At 36.4% G+C, this 23,182-nt stretch overlaps 1 protein-coding gene across 6 annotated transcripts in view; it reads right to left on the reverse strand.

The window, feature by feature from the left end:
* Positions 1-23,182, reverse strand: part of LOC110450733 — a 34,833-nt gene that overhangs the window by 5,997 nt on the left and 5,654 nt on the right. Inside the window, exons 2-11 of one of the 6 annotated variants that reach the window (XM_021498407.1) lie at positions 14,374-14,698; positions 13,808-13,864; positions 12,736-12,783; positions 10,514-10,570; positions 9,442-9,489; positions 7,220-7,276; positions 6,148-6,195; positions 3,899-3,955; positions 2,761-2,808; positions 1,225-1,254 (exon numbers count right to left, since the gene is read on the reverse strand). In XM_021498407.1, coding sequence (XP_021354082.1) covers positions 1,225-1,254; positions 2,761-2,808; positions 3,899-3,955; positions 6,148-6,195; positions 7,220-7,276; positions 9,442-9,489; positions 10,514-10,570; positions 12,736-12,783; positions 13,808-13,864; positions 14,374-14,677 — 754 coding nt within the window. In that variant the 5' untranslated portion in view covers positions 14,678-14,698. The remainder of the gene's footprint in view (positions 1-1,224; positions 1,255-2,760; positions 2,809-3,898; positions 3,956-6,147; positions 6,196-7,219; positions 7,277-9,441; positions 9,490-10,513; positions 10,571-12,735; positions 12,784-13,807; positions 13,865-14,373; positions 14,699-23,182) is intronic. The other 5 variants (XM_021498410.1, XM_021498411.1, XM_021498408.1 and 2 more) reach the window with 5 other exon arrangements.

Below are 23,182 nucleotides of genomic sequence, written 5' to 3' on the forward strand. Positions count from 1 at the left end.
GGATGATGGATGCTGCGCCATGGCATAAGCTCACTTGCCCTTCGGGCAATCCCTCAACTGGCTATTTGGAAATAAAATTGAAATCTGGCATATACTTTGGGAAGAGAGTGTATAAGAGGGTCTGCCCTTTATATTAATTTAAATCATGTGCATAAATTTTGATCACCATGGGTTAAGGACACTACCACAGAAATTGCTTAAAACCTACCCAGTAATTTAGGAAGAGATGTCATTTAAAGTTTTCTAACTCTCAACCCACAAAAATCAGCTCTTCATTTGTGTAAAGTTTTACCCCACAGGCTAACAATTAGGTTGAATTCTGCTCAACAGTTTAGGAGATGTCATTTAAAGCAAATAATGATCGAAGACAGAGACGACAGATGAACACCACCACAAAAGCTCACTGGTACTTTAATTTGTTCCAGATGAGCTTATAATTCCAATCTGACCCTGGGCCTTATGGAACTTGAGAAGAAGATTGTTAAAGCTTTTAACCAAAGTTGACATTTGACCCCCGACTAGCATTTAAAGTTGACATTTGACCTCATAACTGTAATTGAGAAAAATATTTGCACTGCTTGTCTACATAACATACCCAGGTATCATGACTCTAGTTTATTTTAATGAGGAAACTTCATAGCACTCTATCCCAGGTACCTAATGGCCAAATATCATGACCCTAGGTCTTACAGTTCTTCAGAAGAAGTCGTTCAAAAGAAAAAGTTGACGGACGGACGACGGACACCGCAGTACGGCATAAGCTCATGTAGGCCTTCGGGCCAAGTGAGCTTACAAAAGCTTTCATTCCCTTCCTCTACAATATCTATGGTGTAAGATCTGATGACATGGCACCAGGAGTCATGTTCTGGTGACCTTCAATACAAACGTCATGTTTAGTTACATGTATTTGAAATTTAGAGACTATTTGGAGAGCATTTCAATGATTGGCTGCAATAACATTCACCAGATAATGACCTGTTATGAACTTGCCGTTAGATCCTTCACCGTAGTGTGTGGAAACAGAGAAAGAATGAACTTTATCAGATTGGTGTTCAATCTAATTACCAAGACTACTCTTTTTGCAAACCAAGATTCTTGTTCAAAAAGAATTATAAAAAATCTTTCATATATCTTTAGATGATGCATGTTGTTCTGATCCAAGTTTTGAGGAAATCTGCTGTGTTTCGTCTCTAACCATGTCCAATGCAGTAGATAAAGACTCACCTATCATGGGTTCCAAGTCGGGATGGATTTCTGTAAAATAAGAGATTCACATTAAATAGGTAGGACACACTTTGAATTATAAACAGATTATTTATTCCAGACAAATTTTCTAATGAATTAAAAGGGGAGGGTTTTTAATTAATTTCAATAATATAGCTTTAGACTGTCCAGTCACTTAAAGCCAAAGACAGAGCTAGTCGGACTTTCTAAGTACCCCTATATATTGACAATAAGGTGGAGATACTGGCTTTCTGGCACTTGGTCTTGCTGTTGTATATCTTTTCAAAACATTCCATTATACTTAGTTTCTTCATTCAAATTCTTAAAACAACCTGCTAGTAAAATACAAGAGGCCCAGAGGGCCTGTATCGCTCACCTGGAAATGTTAGTAAAATTGAAGTTGGAATATAGCTAGATATTGCTGGTAGTGTACATGTATTACATGGTTAGTCAGGGGTTATATTTATATGCAATTGGACAAAATCCTGTCATTTCTAGAGGAAAAGAAGGATTTTGAAGAATTATTATGTTTCCCCTATTGGGCCCCGCTCCTTTGTCCCGAGTGGGGTCGGACCCACCTTTGATACAAAACCAGGTCACCTTTATCCAATGATGCTTTATACCAAATATGGACAAAATCCTGTTATTCCTACAGAAGAAGAATTTTCAAGAATTTGCTAAATTACCTCTATTGGGCCCCACCTCCTCAGAGGTCAGACACATCATTTACACAAAATTAATTTCCCTTCCCAATAGGATGTTACTGTTCAAATTTGGTCATAATACCTTCATCCTAAAGGAAAAAAGGGATATTAAAGCTATTCCTCTGTATCCCATATTTGACCCTGCCTCTCTGCCCCAAGGGGAGTCAGACTCACCGTTCATATGACATTTGGACAAAATCCTGTCATTCCTACATTAACAGAAGGACAAGGATTTTGAAGAATTTGCTATGTTTCCCCTATTGGGCCCCGCCCCTCTGTCCCGAGGGGGGCCACACCAAGACCAAGATGCAAGGATGGTCCAGGCTTATTTAGCATAAAATACTTTAATCTTTATGGTAGAAGAAGGAATTATTTTTTTTACCTCTATTTCCCCTATTTTGCCCCTACGCCCCTATGGGGGCCACACCCACCATTTATACATAAATGAGTCTCCTTGGCCGAAAGATGCTCAAGACTAAATTAGAATGAAATCCCTTAATCCCTATGGTAGAAGAAGGATTTTAAAGGTTTANTCTCTATTTCCCCTATTGGGCCCCGCCCTTCTGCCCCCAGTGTGGGGGGGGGGGGCACATCCACCGTTTATACAAAATTGTGTTCCCTTGGCCTAAGAATGCTCCAGACCAAATTTAGTCAAAATCTACTTAGCCGGTCAGGACAAGTAGCGTTTTAAAGGAAAATTTGACGGCCGGACGACGGATGCCGGACAAAGGACGGACGCTGCGGTATGGCATAAGCTCACGATGGTCCTGTGGACCAGATGAGCTAATAACCAAATGGTACGTCTGGTTATAAAGGCAGCTGTCAAACTTACTTTTGGCTTGGCTTGTGTCTGCTGTTGTAACAGTCATAGCAGTCGGATCTGGAAATAGATGGAACACATGTATACTTACTATCAAAATCATTCCAATTCTGATTATAGTAAGTTCATCAATTTATTTCCAATACAATTTTAACGAAGTGTCATCCACCATACCGGTACAACTCATGCTTATTATACCTGGACTGATAGAACTAGGTCAAACGATCGTAAAGATTTTGTAACAGTAGTCCTATAATTACCATCTTTATATTGAAGGATGTTTCAACATTGATTTCATTTCTATAATTTCACAGTGAGTGAGTTGACACTAATTATTTGATGTTGATGACAACATGATGAAAGTGTAACAGAACACATGAGATCCCAGAGGGATCGTGGCACAAATATCATGGAATGTTGCTGGTATGTAGGTTTCGTTTCTTTTCTCTACTAATATTGCTACTCTACTAATATTGCTACTGAGGTAACAACGAAGTTGTGTAAATCATATTGCAACACAAACTTTGAGGGGCTTATATTCTAAATTAGATTTTCTGATCCATCTGAAATTGGAGCATGCACAACTATGGGCCCAGGAGATCATCCATACCAAGGTTCACACTACCTGTTTACGTAACATATCCAAAATATGATTGCTCATGTCCTTTTTGTCCTTTGACCTTGAAAGTATGTCAAGGTCATGTATATGAATAAATTTTAAAGATCTCGGTTACCTACTGACAAAATATCAGTAACCCTGGGACATATGGAACTTGATCGGAATACTCTTAAAACCGACAGATGGAAAGACAGCAGTAATTGTTTAGATAAGGAATGACAGACTGCCTGACTGATGAATCTCAAACCAGACAGAAAACAATTTGAGCAGTCTAGCATGGTGGGCTTACCATACATAAATAATAATAAAAACACAATTCAATGGTGGGATGATGTATGGTGATAACATAAAGGGTGACCTGAAATCATGTTTTTTTCTCTGATTGTTATGGCTTCACCATTACGTAGTCCTGTAAATGAATGGGCAACTGGGTGCACTGAAAATATGTTCTTATACTACATCACTCTATAAATATAGAATTCAAACAACTTTACATGTTTAAATCCCGCTGAACATGTGTTGATCACAAACCTGTAGACTGTTGCTGGCCTTGATCTCCTGGCCTTGGTTGCTTGGCTGGTGATGGACCTGAATTTAAACAAATGTGTCGGTAACTTTCACTAAATATACACAATCTATACATATAACAAAGATCTACCTGTATTAAGTCCAAGATCAATAGAAAACTAGACTATATATATATAGTACCAGTTTCTAACTTGTCATTAATCAATTCCTTGTATGGAAAAAAGTTTATTTATAAATAGCCTTTCGGCTCTATTAGTCTGTAGCTGCAGTGATAAGTTCATCCTCGATACCCAGGGGTTACGCTCACTTTCGCTCTCTACACCCCTGGATTATGTCATAGCGAAATTGAAGGCTTAGTGTGAGCCACCTTGTTTATGAGACAAGAAGACTAATTCAATCCTTTGATGTACATCAAAAGAATCTCGCGTCCGCGTAACGGTACAAATTGACAGGGCGTCTCTCCTTAGTAATCTACAAAGGTCAGGTATCAGCCTAGCGATTGGTCATTTTTTTTTACCTGAGACCAATCAAACAGCTATCTGCGTACCTTCAATTTTGCTATGACATATTTCAGGGGTGTAGAGAGCGCAAGTGAGCGTAACCCCTGGATATAGAGGATGGGATAAGATTTGACATCAGCGTTATAACCTCAGTAGTAGGTGTGTTTTTTTTACTGGTTGTTATATAAATCTTATTTGATAAAGAGGCAGACTGCCTCAAAAATTTGACAAATTGCATTGTCCCCACTGTAACTTCTCTACTTATATATACATATTTATATAATCTAATTTAACTTCCTACTGTCCAAGAGTATAAACACAATCCTACTGGACATGGTCAATCACTGTTTACCAGCTGTCCAATTGGTTAGAATGTCATATTTTCCTACTATCTGTTTCGTTTGATGCTCATTTTTCAATTCATATGTCTACCCTCCACTATCTATGTATAGTACCAGATTTAAGGCACACCCTGGTTGTTGTGTAATGTACTTTTTCCTCTCCAAGTTTGTATGTTTAAATTATTAGATTCCCACTATAAAATTATTAGACACCTGTGAAACTCCTCGTTTATAAAACAAGGATTCACCACCACAAAAGCTCACTGGTACTTTGTTCCAGATGAGCTAATAATTCCAATCTGATTTAAACAAGAGGCCCAGGGGGCCTGTATCGCTCACCTATTTCTTTTGTTACACGCAACTGACATATAGGTAACTTAAGACCAAATTTGGTAACTAGAACACAAGACATTTTAACATCTCTTAAACGGTTCTGAAGATATTGTTGTTTGAAACTTGAAATTGTAATTTTAAAGCTTTTAACCCATATTGACCTTTGACTCCCGACTTGCACTTAAAGTTGACCTTTGACCTCATTACTATAATAAAGAAAACAATTCACACAGCTGGTCTACATAACAAACCCAAGTATCATGACTCTAGTCCAAATGGTTCTTAGGATATTGTTGTTTGAAGTTTTTAACATATTTGACCCCAGTGACATTGAAAGTAGGTCAGGGTCATTTCAATGAGGAAACTTTATAGCACTTCGTCCCAGGTACCTACTGGCCATATATCATGACCCTAAGCTTTATGGAACTTCAGAAGAAGATTGTTAAGGCCTTGGACCCATGTTGACCTTTGACCCCGACTTGCACTTAAAGTTGACCTTTGACCTCATTACTGTTACTGAGAAAAAGATTTGTAATGCTGGTCTTCATAACATACCCAAGTAACATGACTCTAGTTCAAATAAGGATAAAATCCCCAAATCCCTACGATAAAAGAAGGATTTTAAAGTTTTTACCTCTATTTCCCCTATATTGCCCGCCCCTATGCCCCTATGGGGGCCACACCCACCATTTATACAAAATTGAGTCCCCTTGGCCGAAAGATGCTCGAGACTAGATTAGAATGAAACCCTTAATCCCTATGGTAGAAGAAGGATTTTAAAGGTTTTACCTCTATTTCCATTGTTTTGCCCCGCCCCTCATCCCCCAAGGGGGGCACACCCACCGTTTATACAAAATTGTGTTCCCTTGGCCTAAGAATGCTCCAGACCAAATTTAGTCAAAATCTACTTAGCCGTTCAGGACAAGTAGCGTTTTAAAGGAAAAGTTGACGGCCGGACGACGGATGCCGGACGAAGGACGGACGCTGCGGTATGACATAAGCTCACCATGGTCATGTGGACCAGATGAGCTAATAACCAGATGGTGCGTCTGGTAATAAAGGCAGCTGTCAAACTTACTTTTGGCTTGGCTTGTGTCTGCTGTTGTAACAGTCATAGCAGTCGGATCTGGAAATAGATAAAAAAAACATGTATACTTACTATCAAAATCATTCCAATTTTGATTATAGTAAGTTCATCAATTTATTTCCAATACAATTTTAACGAAGTGTCATCCACCATACCGGTACAACTCATGCTTATTATACCTGGACTGATAGAACTACGTCAAACGATCGTAAAGATTTTGTAACAGTAGTCCTATAATTACCATCTTAATATTGAAGGATGTTACAACATTGATTCCATTTCTATAATTTCACAGTGAGTGAGTTGACACTAATTATTTGATGTTGATTTGATTTGATGCTACTGAGGTAACAAGGAAGTTGTGTAAATCATATTGCAACACAAACTTTGAGGGGCTTATATTCTAAATTAGATTTTCTGATCCATCTGAAATTGGAGCATGCACAACTATGGGCCCAGGAGATCATCCATACCAAGGTTTACACTACCTGTTTACATAACATATCCAAAATATGATGGCTCAGGTCCTTTTTGTTCTTCATATAATTGTTGTAAGTATTTCAAGTATATGACCCTCTGACCTTGAAAGTATGTCAAGGTCATTTATATGAGTAATTTTTATAGATCTCGGTTACCTACTGTCAATATATCAGAAACCATGGGTCATATGGAACTTGATCAGAATACTCTTAAAACCGACAGATGGACAGACAGCAGTAATTGTTTAGATAAGGAATGACGGACTGTCTGACTGATGAACCCCAAACCAGACAAAAAACAATTTGAGCAGTCTAGCATGGTGGGCTTACCATACATAAATAATCATAAAAACACAATTCAATGGTGGAATGATGTATGGTGATAACATAAAGGGTGACCTGAAATCATGTTTTTTCTGTGATTGTTTTGGCTCCACCATTACGTAGTCCTGTAAATGCATGGGCAACTGGGTGCACTGAAAATATGTTCTTATACTTGTGCGTACATGTACATCTCTCTATAAATATATAATTCAAACAACTTAACATGTTTAAATCCCACCGAACATTTGCTGATCACAAACCTGTAGACTGTTGCTGGCCTTGATCTCCTGGCCTTGGTTTTTTGCCTGGTGATGGACCTGGAATTAAAACAAATGTGTCGGTAACTTTCACTAAATATACACAATCTATACATACAACAAAGATCTACCTGTATTAAGTCCAAGATCAATAGAAAACTAGACTATACATATAAAGTACCAGTTTCTAACTTGTCATTAATCATTTCCTTGTATGGAAAAAAGTTTATTTATAAATAGCCTTTCGGCTCTATTAGTCTGTAGCTGCAGTGATAAGTTCATCCTCGATACCCAGGGGTTACGCTCACTTTCGCTCTCTACACCCCTGGATTATGTCATAGCGAAATTGAAGGCTTAGTGTGAGCCACCTTGTTTATGAGACAAGAAGACTAGAATCTCGCGTCAGCGTAACGGTGCAAATTGACAGGGCGTCTCTCCTTAGTAATCTACAAAGGTCAGGTATCAGCCTAGCGATTGGTCAGGTTTTTTTTACCTGAGACCAATCAAACAGCTATCTGCGTACCTTCAATTTTGCTATGACATATTTCAGGGGTGTAGAGAGCGCAAGTGAGCATAACCCCTGGATATAGAGGATGGGATAAGATTTGACATCAGCGTTATAACCTCAGTAGTAGGTGTGTTTTAACTGGTTGTTATATAAATCTTATTTGATAAAGAGGCAGACTGCCTCAAAAATTTGACAAATTGCATTGTCCCCACTGTAACTTCTCTACTTATATATACATATTTATATAATCTAATTTAACTTCCTACTGTCCAAGAGTATAAACACAATCCTACTGGACATGGTCAATCACTGTTTACCAGCTGTCCAATTGGTTAGAATGTCATATTTTCCTACTATCTGTTTCGTTTGATGCTCATTTTTCAATTCATATGTCTACCCTCCACTATCTATGTATAGTACCAGATTTAAGGCACACCCTGGTTGTTGTGTAATGTACTTTTTCCTCTCCAAGTTTGTATGTTTAAATTATTAGATTCCCACTATAAAATTATTAGACACCTGTGAAACTCCTCGTTTATAAAACAAGGATTCACCACCACAAAAGCTCACTGGTACTTTGTTCCAGATGAGCTAATAATTCCAATCTGATTTAAACAAGAGGCCCAGGGGGCCTGTATCGCTCACCTATTTCTTTTGTTACACGCAACTGACATATAGGTAACTTAAGACCAAATTTGGTAACTAGAACACAAGACATTTTAACATCTCTTAAACGGTTCTGAAGATATTGTTGTTTGAAACTTGAAATTGTAATTTTAAAGCTTTTAACCCATATTGACCTTTGACTCCCGACTTGCACTTAAAGTTGACCTTTGACCTCATTACTATAATAAAGAAAACAATTCACACAGCTGGTCTACATAACAAACCCAAGTATCATGACTCTAGTCCAAATGGTTCTTAGGATATTGTTGTTTGAAGTTTTTAACATATTTGACCCCAGTGACATTGAAAGTAGGTCAGGGTCATTTCAATGAGGAAACTTTATAGCACTTCGTCCCAGGTACCTACTGGCCATATATCATGACCCTAAGCTTTATGGAACTTCAGAAGAAGATTGTTAAGGCCTTGGACCCATGTTGACCTTTGACCCCGACTTGCACTTAAAGTTGACCTTTGACCTCATTACTGTTACTGAGAAAAAGATTTGTAATGCTGGTCTTCATAACATACCCAAGTAACATGACTCTAGTTCAAATAAGGATAAAATCCCCAAATCCCTACGATAAAAGAAGGATTTTAAAGTTTTTACCTCTATTTCCCCTATATTGCCCGCCCCTATGCCCCTATGGGGGCCACACCCACCATTTATACAAAATTGAGTCCCCTTGGCCGAAAGATGCTCGAGACTAGATTAGAATGAAACCCTTAATCCCTATGGTAGAAGAAGGATTTTAAAGGTTTTACCTCTATTTCCATTGTTTTGCCCCGCCCCTCATCCCCCAAGGGGGGCACACCCACCGTTTATACAAAATTGTGTTCCCTTGGCCTAAGAATGCTCCAGACCAAATTTAGTCAAAATCTACTTAGCCGTTCAGGACAAGTAGCGTTTTAAAGGAAAAGTTGACGGCCGGACGACGGATGCCGGACGAAGGACGGACGCTGCGGTATGACATAAGCTCACCATGGTCATGTGGACCAGATGAGCTAATAACCAGATGGTGCGTCTGGTAATAAAGGCAGCTGTCAAACTTACTTTTGGCTTGGCTTGTGTCTGCTGTTGTAACAGTCATAGCAGTCGGATCTGGAAATAGATAAAAAAAACATGTATACTTACTATCAAAATCATTCCAATTTTGATTATAGTAAGTTCATCAATTTATTTCCAATACAATTTTAACGAAGTGTCATCCACCATACCGGTACAACTCATGCTTATTATACCTGGACTGATAGAACTACGTCAAACGATCGTAAAGATTTTGTAACAGTAGTCCTATAATTACCATCTTAATATTGAAGGATGTTACAACATTGATTCCATTTCTATAATTTCACAGTGAGTGAGTTGACACTAATTATTTGATGTTGATTTGATTTGATGCTACTGAGGTAACAAGGAAGTTGTGTAAATCATATTGCAACACAAACTTTGAGGGGCTTATATTCTAAATTAGATTTTCTGATCCATCTGAAATTGGAGCATGCACAACTATGGGCCCAGGAGATCATCCATACCAAGGTTTACACTACCTGTTTACATAACATATCCAAAATATGATGGCTCAGGTCCTTTTTGTTCTTCATATAATTGTTGTAAGTATTTCAAGTATATGACCCTCTGACCTTGAAAGTATGTCAAGGTCATTTATATGAGTAATTTTTATAGATCTCGGTTACCTACTGTCAATATATCAGAAACCATGGGTCATATGGAACTTGATCAGAATACTCTTAAAACCGACAGATGGACAGACAGCAGTAATTGTTTAGATAAGGAATGACGGACTGTCTGACTGATGAACCCCAAACCAGACAAAAAACAATTTGAGCAGTCTAGCATGGTGGGCTTACCATACATAAATAATCATAAAAACACAATTCAATGGTGGAATGATGTATGGTGATAACATAAAGGGTGACCTGAAATCATGTTTTTTCTGTGATTGTTTTGGCTCCACCATTACGTAGTCCTGTAAATGCATGGGCAACTGGGTGCACTGAAAATATGTTCTTATACTTGTGCGTACATGTACATCTCTCTATAAATATATAATTCAAACAACTTAACATGTTTAAATCCCACCGAACATTTGCTGATCACAAACCTGTAGACTGTTGCTGGCCTTGATCTCCTGGCCTTGGTTTTTTGCCTGGTGATGGACCTGGAATTAAAACAAATGTGTCGGTAACTTTCACTAAATATACACAATCTATACATACAACAAAGATCTACCTGTATTAAGTCCAAGATCAATAGAAAACTAGACTATACATATAAAGTACCAGTTTCTAACTTGTCATTAATCATTTCCTTGTATGGAAAAAAGTTTATTTATAAATAGCCTTTCGGCTCTATTAGTCTGTAGCTGCAGTGATAAGTTCATCCTCGATACCCAGGGGTTACGCTCACTTTCGCTCTCTACACCCCTGGATTATGTCATAGCGAAATTGAAGGCTTAGTGTGAGCCACCTTGTTTATGAGACAAGAAGACTAGAATCTCGCGTCAGCGTAACGGTGCAAATTGACAGGGCGTCTCTCCTTAGTAATCTACAAAGGTCAGGTATCAGCCTAGCGATTGGTCAGGTTTTTTTTACCTGAGACCAATCAAACAGCTATCTGCGTACCTTCAATTTTGCTATGACATATTTCAGGGGTGTAGAGAGCGCAAGTGAGCATAACCCCTGGATATAGAGGATGGGATAAGATTTGACATCAGCGTTATAACCTCAGTAGTAGGTGTGTTTTAACTGGTTGTTATATAAATCTTATTTGATAAAGAGGCAGACTGCCTCAAAAATTTGACAAATTGCATTGTCCCCACTGTAACTTCTCTACTTATATATACATATTTATATAATCTAATTTAACTTCCTACTGTCCAAGAGTATAAACACAATCCTACTGGACATGGTCAATCACTGTTTACCAGCTGTCCAATTGGTTAGAATGTCATATTTTCCTACTATCTGTTTCGTTTGATGCTCATTTTTCAATTCATATGTCTACCCTCCACTATCTATGTATAGTACCAGATTTAAGGCACACCCTGGTTGTTGTGTAATGTACTTTTTCCTCTCCAAGTTTGTATGTTTAAATTATTAGATTCCCACTATAAAATTATTAGACACCTGTGAAACTCCTCGTTTATAAAACAAGGATTCACCACCACAAAAGCTCACTGGTACTTTGTTCCAGATGAGCTAATAATTCCAATCTGATTTAAACAAGAGGCCCAGGGGGCCTGTATCGCTCACCTATTTCTTTTGTTACACGCAACTGACATATAGGTAACTTAAGACCAAATTTGGTAACTAGAACACAAGACATTTTAACATCTCTTAAACGGTTCTGAAGATATTGTTGTTTGAAACTTGAAATTGTAATTTTAAAGCTTTTAACCCATATTGACCTTTGACTCCCGACTTGCACTTAAAGTTGACCTTTGACCTCATTACTATAATAAAGAAAACAATTCACACAGCTGGTCTACATAACAAACCCAAGTATCATGACTCTAGTCCAAATGGTTCTTAGGATATTGTTGTTTGAAGTTTTTAACATATTTGACCCCAGTGACATTGAAAGTAGGTCAGGGTCATTTCAATGAGGAAACTTTATAGCACTTCGTCCCAGGTACCTACTGGCCATATATCATGACCCTAAGCTTTATGGAACTTCAGAAGAAGATTGTTAAGGCCTTGGACCCATGTTGACCTTTGACCCCGACTTGCACTTAAAGTTGACCTTTGACCTCATTACTGTTACTGAGAAAAAGATTTGTAATGCTGGTCTTCATAACATACCCAAGTAACATGACTCTAGTTCAAATAAGGATAAAATCCCCAAATCCCTACGATAAAAGAAGGATTTTAAAGTTTTTACCTCTATTTCCCCTATATTGCCCGCCCCTATGCCCCTATGGGGGCCACACCCACCATTTATACAAAATTGAGTCCCCTTGGCCGAAAGATGCTCGAGACTAGATTAGAATGAAACCCTTAATCCCTATGGTAGAAGAAGGATTTTAAAGGTTTTACCTCTATTTCCATTGTTTTGCCCCGCCCCTCATCCCCCAAGGGGGGCACACCCACCGTTTATACAAAATTGTGTTCCCTTGGCCTAAGAATGCTCCAGACCAAATTTAGTCAAAATCTACTTAGCCGTTCAGGACAAGTAGCGTTTTAAAGGAAAAGTTGACGGCCGGACGACGGATGCCGGACGAAGGACGGACGCTGCGGTATGACATAAGCTCACCATGGTCATGTGGACCAGATGAGCTAATAACCAGATGGTGCGTCTGGTAATAAAGGCAGCTGTCAAACTTACTTTTGGCTTGGCTTGTGTCTGCTGTTGTAACAGTCATAGCAGTCGGATCTGGAAATAGATAAAAAAAACATGTATACTTACTATCAAAATCATTCCAATTTTGATTATAGTAAGTTCATCAATTTATTTCCAATACAATTTTAACGAAGTGTCATCCACCATACCGGTACAACTCATGCTTATTATACCTGGACTGATAGAACTACGTCAAACGATCGTAAAGATTTTGTAACAGTAGTCCTATAATTACCATCTTAATATTGAAGGATGTTACAACATTGATTCCATTTCTATAATTTCACAGTGAGTGAGTTGACACTAATTATTTGATGTTGATTTGATTTGATGCTACTGAGGTAACAAGGAAGTTGTGTAAATCATATTGCAACACAAACTTTGAGGGGCTTATATTCTAAATTAGATTTTCTGATCCATCTGAAATTGGAGCATGCACAACTATGGGCCCAGGAGATCATCCATACCAAGGTTTACACTACCTGTTTACATAACATATCCAAAATATGATGGCTCAGGTCCTTTTTGTTCTTCATATAATTGTTGTAAGTATTTCAAGTATATGACCCTCTGACCTTGAAAGTATGTCAAGGTCATTTATATGAGTAATTTTTATAGATCTCGGTTACCTACTGTCAATATATCAGAAACCATGGGTCATATGGAACTTGATCAGAATACTCTTAAAACCGACAGATGGACAGACAGCAGTAATTGTTTAGATAAGGAATGACGGACTGTCTGACTGATGAACCCCAAACCAGACAAAAAACAATTTGAGCAGTCTAGCATGGTGGGCTTACCATACATAAATAATCATAAAAACACAATTCAATGGTGGAATGATGTATGGTGATAACATAAAGGGTGACCTGAAATCATGTTTTTTCTGTGATTGTTTTGGCTCCACCATTACGTAGTCCTGTAAATGCATGGGCAACTGGGTGCACTGAAAATATGTTCTTATACTTGTGCGTACATGTACATCTCTCTATAAATATATAATTCAAACAACTTAACATGTTTAAATCCCACCGAACATTTGCTGATCACAAACCTGTAGACTGTTGCTGGCCTTGATCTCCTGGCCTTGGTTTTTTGCCTGGTGATGGACCTGGAATTAAAACAAATGTGTCGGTAACTTTCACTAAATATACACAATCTATACATACAACAAAGATCTACCTGTATTAAGTCCAAGATCAATAGAAAACTAGACTATACATATAAAGTACCAGTTTCTAACTTGTCATTAATCATTTCCTTGTATGGAAAAAAGTTTATTTATAAATAGCCTTTCGGCTCTATTAGTCTGTAGCTGCAGTGATAAGTTCATCCTCGATACCCAGGGGTTACGCTCACTTTCGCTCTCTACACCCCTGGATTATGTCATAGCGAAATTGAAGGCTTAGTGTGAGCCACCTTGTTTATGAGACAAGAAGACTAGAATCTCGCGTCAGCGTAACGGTACAAATTGACAGGGCGTCTCTCCTTAGTAATCTACAAAGGTCAGGTATCAGCCTAGCGATTGGTCAGGTTTTTATACTTACTATCAAAATCATTCCTTAAGTTTGATGAAATATTATTGATATAGACATGTTGTAATATGTAAGTTTGACTCACCTCCATCAACAATGCTTTTAATTTCCTTCTCTTTATCTGTCACATATATCGCCAGGTCTGGATTTGTACGATGAAGTTGCAGTACGAATTGTGTATAGTCTCCTATAGCTATTTCAATGTATCTCATAAGAATCTCGAATAGGTCATAGATGTCTTCAACTGAATCAATTTCGACTGTAGTTAATGGATTTAATCTAAACAGTCTCGTAAGTTCCTTTAATTTGGTCTTCCCAATATGTCCACTAAGATAATGAACCATTGAGTTGTGGATAACTATGGCCTCTTTTGGAATATCTGAAGCCATTTCTGATATTTCTGTACAAACCTGAAACATAAAGTGTAGAAAATCTGATGACAATACCTGGAAACATTCAAGGCACTAATATTACAAAAACAGGAATAAATAGTATTTTTCCTAGATTTTAAACAAACAAGAGGCTAAATGGGCCTGTGCCGTTCACCTGGTATTAATATCACACTTGTAACTTTAGAAATGAACTTAAATAAAGCTACAGGCAAATTAACAGTGTCTTGACTCAAAGTCATTCAAAAGAACCTGTTATAAAGATTTTAACATATTTGACACCAATGAGCTTGAAAATCTAAGAATGACATTAATTTGAACAAATCTTAAATTTATAGTCCTTTATCCCAGAATGCAACCTGCCAAATATCACCACCCTAGACCTTTTGTTTATTGAAAAAATGACTTTTAATGGTTCATACAATATTGACCAGATGTAAAATTGAACGTGTGTCAAGATCATTCACATGAACAAAATAGATTGCTCTTCATCTTGTCATCACCACCCTTTGCATTTTGACTATTTAGAAGAAGTGATTCTTAAGAAGCTTCTTAAGAAGCTTTATTGGATATTTCTGTACGACTAGGCAAGTCTGTGCATGGAAACACTCGATTTTACATTGTAAATATATTCAAATATCTTACAGTAATGGTTATTTCTTAATCTATTTTTTAAATGAAACTGCTGATAATGACACCAGTAATATATATATACAAACATTGTTTACAGAAATTTTACATTTATAGAGAGAATTCTCCATCTGTCAAATGTATTTCATTCAGTAACCTATTAACTGATTTGACTGTCATTTTTGGCAGAGTGATATTTAGAAATAGAAAGGTCAAATTTAAGTTCTTTAATTTATATTCATGATGAATGTAATGAAAGTCCTTTAGAAGTGTTCAGATCAGTTGACCATGATCTCAAATCATATATCCAGGTACTGTACATAATGTAATGAGGAAGATGGTAAGGTATTTACAGGTGTTAGGCCACAGCACTGTTATATTTTTTTTCCTGATTCTTATTCTGATTTTTATTCCCTGAATTAGACCTAGTGATATGCACGGATTCTATACTGGTCATTTACAAAGACTTGTATAATGCATATTCATGAATGAAGTTTTAAGGTAAACATAAATATCAACGGAGGATGCAAAAAGAGCAAAACTGCAAGACACCTAGATGACTGAAGTGCAAACAAAAACTCTATATCAAAGTTTTACTTTCTATGTAAACAATGTATGTATTTAATGTGTCGCAACTAGGGTTACAATGATACGCAAACTTCACATAACGATATCTGACTCGGTATGATGCATACGATTTGATATGTACCATGATACACGTATCTGTTCTAAAAGTCAAGATAAACTTCATGACAGTGAATATATTTTGCTCAGTTTTACCACTGAAAACAGGCAGTTTCCCTGAGCTAAAAAGTGCCATATTTTTCTAAAATAACCAAAAACTAAGGAACATTACAAATAAAGATGTATTTTCCCAATTAATAAAGGAACAGGCTGTTGTAAAATTTAGGTAACAAAAACACTTAATGATTGAGTGCAGGATTTTACAGTTTTGTCCTAGACTTAATTATATATATGAAAGAGGGCCATACCTTTATTCAAAGATAACAAATCAATAAACAATAAGTTAACTCTTTCAAATACTGATATTTGTCAGTACAGTTTATGTATCGCGATACAGGCAAACAAAACAATTCGAAATGATACATAAGAAATTATCACGATACGATACGGTACGATATATCATTGCAGCCCTAGACACACGTTTTAACACTGACTGGTCCCTTTTCCAAGTTATGACCAAGTGAGTTATTTGTTATGTTATGTATGTTTGAAACATACCTAGTTTGTGTAGAAAGTAAAACTGATAAATTTTCTCAATATGTGCTTTTTCTTTTTTTACTGTTTTTTTATTTTGTAAATTGTAATGAGAAACATTTTTTTTCTTTTATAATATATTCTGGATATCATGTTTTGTTTTTAATTAAGCAGACCATACATAAAGTAACAACATTTGACAATAGATACTGTGTGTTTTCATTTACATCAAATCTTTAATGGAACATTCTTATCAAAGTAGTTTTGTTCAAAATTGCCGTTTGGAAATATGTATTTACCAGCCAAGTTTCAACAAACTATATATCCTTTTGTAGACGTTTTATTAATGAAAACTTGCATTTTTCGTCCACTGCTTGCAGTCTACACACAAATAAGTTGTGCTGCTGTTTGTGTGTGACTAGTTATATAAGTCAAAGGTTTTGTTTATAAAATTAGCTCCGATACTATTATTCTATTAACCAACAAGTTGCAATGTATTGCGATTTCATGTATGTTACAGTATTTGTCACACTTAATAGAATCTTCAACCGACAACGAGCGTCTTCAATTCAATTCATCATTACTCAGTAATACTTTTTACAGAAATGTTGTTTAAACCTTCGTAATTCACCGAGTATGAATCATTATGACTTACTGGAATTCACATTTTTTTCTACTTTCGGTTTTGGTTTCGGCATCATTGCCTATTTCGAACATAATATTTCTACAAAAAGACCTAAGTCAGGGTCATCAATAAAAAGAAAGAGATGTCAAGGACACCGAGGGAATTATTGACGGAGAAATTAATCATTCTGACGACTCTTCAAATCGGAACCAAAAAATGCTTAAGTGAAGAATTAATCTTAGTGAAAAGGCTAGATCTTATTTGTATGTGTGGAATATTTCCTAATGTCGTGGTTTTGAGATCGTTAAAGAACATAAAATGATATACTCTCACTTAACAGGCTTGAAGGAAGAGGGACGGCAATTTATAGTGCTGTAGATGTTGAAGTAACTTTGATTTTACCTAAACAAGTTGATGAGATTTCTGTCTGGTGTGAATTCCCTTTACTAAATAATGGTAAACTTACGATGGGATGTGTATATAGAAGTCAAAACAGCAATTTCAAAACAACGCGAATCCTGGTAATTTTTGCTATACTGTGGATGACTTTAGTCATAAAAAGATAGAATGGGAAGACATGAATAAAAATAAGGTATTCAATCTTCATGCAATAACTGGCATCAAATAATACAAGTATCCGATTTTATATAGATTTCAAGGCGGTCCGTTTGCACCAGGATGGAACGTCCAACACCGCCGGCGGTAACATAATAATTCACAGTAACGTAATGTCCGACACCGCCGGCGGTAACGTAATTCACAGTAACGTAATGTCCGACACCGCCGGCGGTAACGCAATTTACAGTAACGTAATGTCCGACACCGCCGGCGGTAACATAATAATTCACAGTAACGTAATGTCTGACACCGCCGGCGGTAACGTAATTCACAGTAACGTAATGTCCGACACCGCCGGCGGTAACGTGATTCACAGTAACGTAACCTCAGACACCGCAGGCGGTAACGTAATTCACAGTAACGTAACCTCAGACACCGCAGGCGGTAACGTAATTCACGGTAACGTAATTCATATTTTAGTACATATTTGCGGATAACTTCTTTTGTTTTTGTCGTTGAGAAAATATGCTTTTATATTCGTAAACGGTTTTTAAAAAGTTATTTATTCGTACACCAAAACAATATATGTAAAGACAACAGCGTGTTGAAATCTTGTTAACCTAATTAACCTTAACAAATGCACCCCTTTCCATCGCAACAAATATCCTGCGGACAAGCCAGCTTTCTAATTGTTAACAATCTATGGTGGTTTTCATACAGTTCCTATTTTGGTGCATTTTATACAGTACAACGGACATATATACGCCCTAAAATACTGGTTCTCAAAAGGTACCCTTTTTAATTCATATTCAAACCCGCCTTATAAAATCAACTTAAATAAATAATTTAAAACTTTTTTCTTTCTGAAAATCGTAAATTTTAGCCATATAGGTCGAAAAGAAACCCATTTTACGCAAATTTTACGCATTTGACGCGGTGTATTCAATGCATCAGACGCAAAACCATTCAACAGGGAAGATAAACATTTAGAATTAATAAGAATTGAACGTTATCTTTTTTTTCAATTTTATGCCGTTATGAACCCAAATCGGTTACATGCATATTCCATGAATCTAGCTAGGGCTTCATGCATGGTAAATATGTATGAAACCCATTTGCCTTCATACCGGTATGAACATTGAAAAATGCCGTTCAACCCTTATATTTTCATGCTAAATGTATACTTATTATCTACCTAAATACAGATATTCCCATACATATTTTCGATATTGAAATGTTTATGTCGTCAGTGTAAACGTGATTCCTTGAAGAGCCTAATGTCATCAAAATGTTTGCTTCTAACAGGTGTGACATGCTATTTACAGCGGGAGCGATATGGACGCACTTTCTTGTGGTAACGCTCATAGAGAAACTTGTAGTGAAAACGTCAATGTAGTCAGATGGCCCCATTGATATAGGTAAGTGTCACCAAACACCGAATATTCAAAAGCCGAAACGTTGAGAACAGCCCGACGTCAAAACTGTACATATTAAGCGAGAATGTATGATATACAAAGATCATGAATTCATACAAAATTCATTTATATTGATTACAATGAAACTTCTACTCACCTCCTCATCCTCTACCTCCCTCGATCTTAGCATAACTTCAGATTTCTTAATTAAAGCGATAATTCAATAACTTTAAAATGAATATGCAATTGACTTTATGATGAAAATGTTTCTAATAGCGTCAACTGGCACAACGTAGCTGATTATTTGAGGACCGGTCATAACTGACTGTAAATAGGATAGAATCTCTGTTTCATTTCTTTAGCACACCAGGTAAGCACTAAGGATGTTACTTTCTTTGGTGTTTCTATGATAAGAATTTTGAGCATCGCCATAAATAAATCACTGACTCCCGCTGTTTCGGGTAGCAAAGGATGAAAGGGATGTGTTTTTGGAATATTTGTACTGGTAAGTAGGCGTTCAGTTAGCTGTCAGTATGGGTGATACAAGGCTAGAAATATGCACGTGTAGGAGCATTAGTAACATAAATGTTAAAGTTTGTTGTTCACCAAAGGACAAATATAGCAGATATATTACAGTTCGTAACACGTTTCAGATTTCTGTTCCGGCAAATTTATATTAGCAAAGACCATGAGATAAAGTAAAATCAGGAAGTTTTCGGGATGAGATCCCAAATGAGTAAAGGAAAACCTAGCAACGGTTTTTGGCTTCTTTTGTTAAAGTACCCGCAAAACTCGTAAAATATTCGTGGAGACATGTTAATGTTAAGACCTTTGTTTAATTGTTGCAACGCTCATATCATACACTGAATTATGATGCATTTCTATTGTTAGGTGATAAGGGGGATCACTTTGACGTCTATCTCACGGATTGCAGTCTGTTAAATCGCCATTTTAAGAGGTGTATTTGGAGTACATGTCTTTATAGAATAGGCGGTGACTAGAAACGGGTATATTGGTACAAGGGTAAAAACTAAGTATCTTTCTTCAAAATTTCGCTGTGTCACGCTATACGTATTGCGACAGGTATTGTACAATCATTTGACAGAAATTTCAACAAAACAACTCACGGTACATATATATGTTTCTGAAAATCACCTGATATATTTGGTGTCTTTATAAATAACCTATTTTACGATGACTCCCCCAGTAGACTGTCTTAAAATGAAGTAATTATAAACCACACGATACCATAATAACAGGACAATAGTAATGTCAAGGTCTCACCACGGCGTTCTAGTACGCCTTTTACAGTTGTGTATGGGTATGGTTGTAGTGGTAATTAAAGGCGTATATGGCATATATCCAGGACCTCCACTGCTGTGTGTTGGGATAGGGGTGGCGACGCTATTACGATGACAATTCTTTTATAATCAGATCATATGAAAAACATTTCAAAACAGTCCACAGTACATTTAATTATGTTAAAATCACATTATGTAGTTGGTGTATTTAAATATCCTGCTATGTAAAAAGGTTTAACTGATATACCGCTTATCGTTTCCAATTGATGTATACACAAACAGTACTTTAAGTTTCAATAGATAAGATGTGACGAAAGCGTTTTTCAATATTGTAACGATAGCCTAAGGACAATGGTGTCACAGTGAACCGACAAAGTAGTAGCAGATCTGAGATATTATAGTAATGACGTAATTGTGAGTAAGTGTTTGTATGGATAATACACAATTAGATTCAGCCGTATATAATTATGTATACATGAGAGTGGGGAACATAAGACACACCTTAAGTGATTGTACATATAAAACGGGGTATATTGTGCCAAAAATAAGTTACATGCACCATACATCTGTTTCGACAGAAGGTAGGGTGCATAAAACCGCTCGATTCAAAAGAGTACTGGTTGATTTTAAATTAATGCGTAAGATGGATATAGTATGCATTGTGCAACTATTCAAAAGAAATAACTGTGGCTATAAAGGATAACGCAAACCTTTGGGACTACAGAATTCCACCAGCAGGGTCTACCACCTTGCATTTGAATGTGTTTTGACATATGAAATTTGATAATAAATAAAGAATACCGGTAATGAGTTATGCTGTATCTTATTGCTATACTGCCAGTATTTATATGTATATATTAAGGCTAGTTAGACGACTGTAAGTACACATAATTTATGTTAAAATGTTATTCATACTAGCAATTAGACGTAAATTAAATTAATCAGAAGACTTTAATCTAAGGTTTGTGTCATTTTTACTTGAAGGAAGTTACCCAAAATAATATATACCAATATTATTTCCATTTAGGTGTTTTAATCTGTTCTACTTAGTTTTTTATATTGGACCCACAACCACCACCACCACCAACAACAGTCAATCGTTGCACATTATGGTGTTTGGAAGCTCTAGCTAGCTAGCAGTTTAGATAGGTAGCTATATGCGTAAGGATGTTGTCTAAAAATCACTTATTAAACAATCCTTAACATAGTAAATAGAATCCTTCAATACAAGTACATTTTCCAAGTAAATGTAATGATCACGACTCCTTTGTCTATGTTTTTACCTAACCCCGATGTTATTGTTATATTATTACGGTATGGCGATTACACCTGTCAGTGCGGAGTCTGCTGCACATTTTATTTATTTTCGTACGGTTATATCTTCAGCTAATATTGTAATTGAACGGTCACAACTACAAACCTAAAAAATTATCATTTTGATTATATAAATTATATGAATGCAATAAATTGTACAACATATGTTGTCAAAGAATTAAGCGTAGCATCACATGTAAGGTTTTGTCAGTACAGGATTATATAACTTGAACTCAGATCTTATTTCGTAGAAATTGCATATCTGTTACAACAATGCACTATTTTCCATTTGCTGCGAATAATGCATCTTAATGCACAATATTTTTATGATAATTACTTGTTTGACATGTTTTGAGTTTTTCCTGCAGAGGTCGTATTACCCGGGATCATTTTTGGTTTTGCATTGAAGCTTCGATTCCACTAGCAATATGCTCAAAACAGTGATCGTCATTAAACGTTTGTTGAAAATTGTATTGTTGAATGGAAGTTCAAGTACAGAATATAAACCTATTTTCACGAATGGACACTGATATAGAACATTTCCCTCCACAACAAGCATTATACATAAATAATGGCAATAATCAAATTTTCATCAAAATCAATTACAATAAAAGGAACATACACCCACAAAGCACCGCCTCCCATTATTGATAGCATGCATGCGTACCTGTGATGATCATGATAATATCTGCAGCACATTACATGTACCTTTATTGATGTAGACTTATTTGTAGAACAATGGTTATCAACATTGAAAACTCTAATTACAATAACAAAAATGGAAAGAAGAATATCGAACAGCATGCAAACCTAAAAAGTAGAACAATAAGCAGAAAGGTATTTACTTTTATGGACTATATCCTTAATATAAGTAAGAATACTGAACACCACTTATGGAGGAAAAATCTAACGTTGAAAAAAAGTGTATTTCCACAAGAATATAAACTATGTAACTTCTCAAAAAAACGGGAGACGAGAATTATTGCACAATACTTGATGGAATCTCAACAAAACACCATACGATACAATTATCTTTGTTAAAACCTCATGCTATATAAAGTGCCTTTATAAATTCGCTTTATTGTGAAGACTCGTATATCTGTATTATCCTTATCTAAAGAACGTCTTCTCCGGTAGAGTGGTTATGAATGAAGCATTGATATATCACACGATACCATTATATCAGGACAACAGTGATCACGGTTTAACCACGGAGCATTAGTCAACCTGATACAGTCTCTAGACTCAGGTATCTTTGTACATGTATAAGATATCTGCATCTCGTCTGAATATCTACATTGATTATGCGTGTTTTGCGACTATTTACCTTTTTAATTGAGTAGCATGTACATAGGGCAGTCTAAAGTCTATAACAGGAGCTTGCTAGGTGCGTGTACAGTACACCTTTCAGGCATACGATAATACATTCAGACATCATCAAACG

This window comes from Mizuhopecten yessoensis, unplaced genomic scaffold (assembly GCF_002113885.1).
Source record: "Mizuhopecten yessoensis strain PY_sf001 unplaced genomic scaffold, ASM211388v2 scaffold5459, whole genome shotgun sequence".
NCBI classification, from domain to species: Eukaryota; Metazoa; Mollusca; class Bivalvia; order Pectinida; family Pectinidae; genus Mizuhopecten; species Mizuhopecten yessoensis.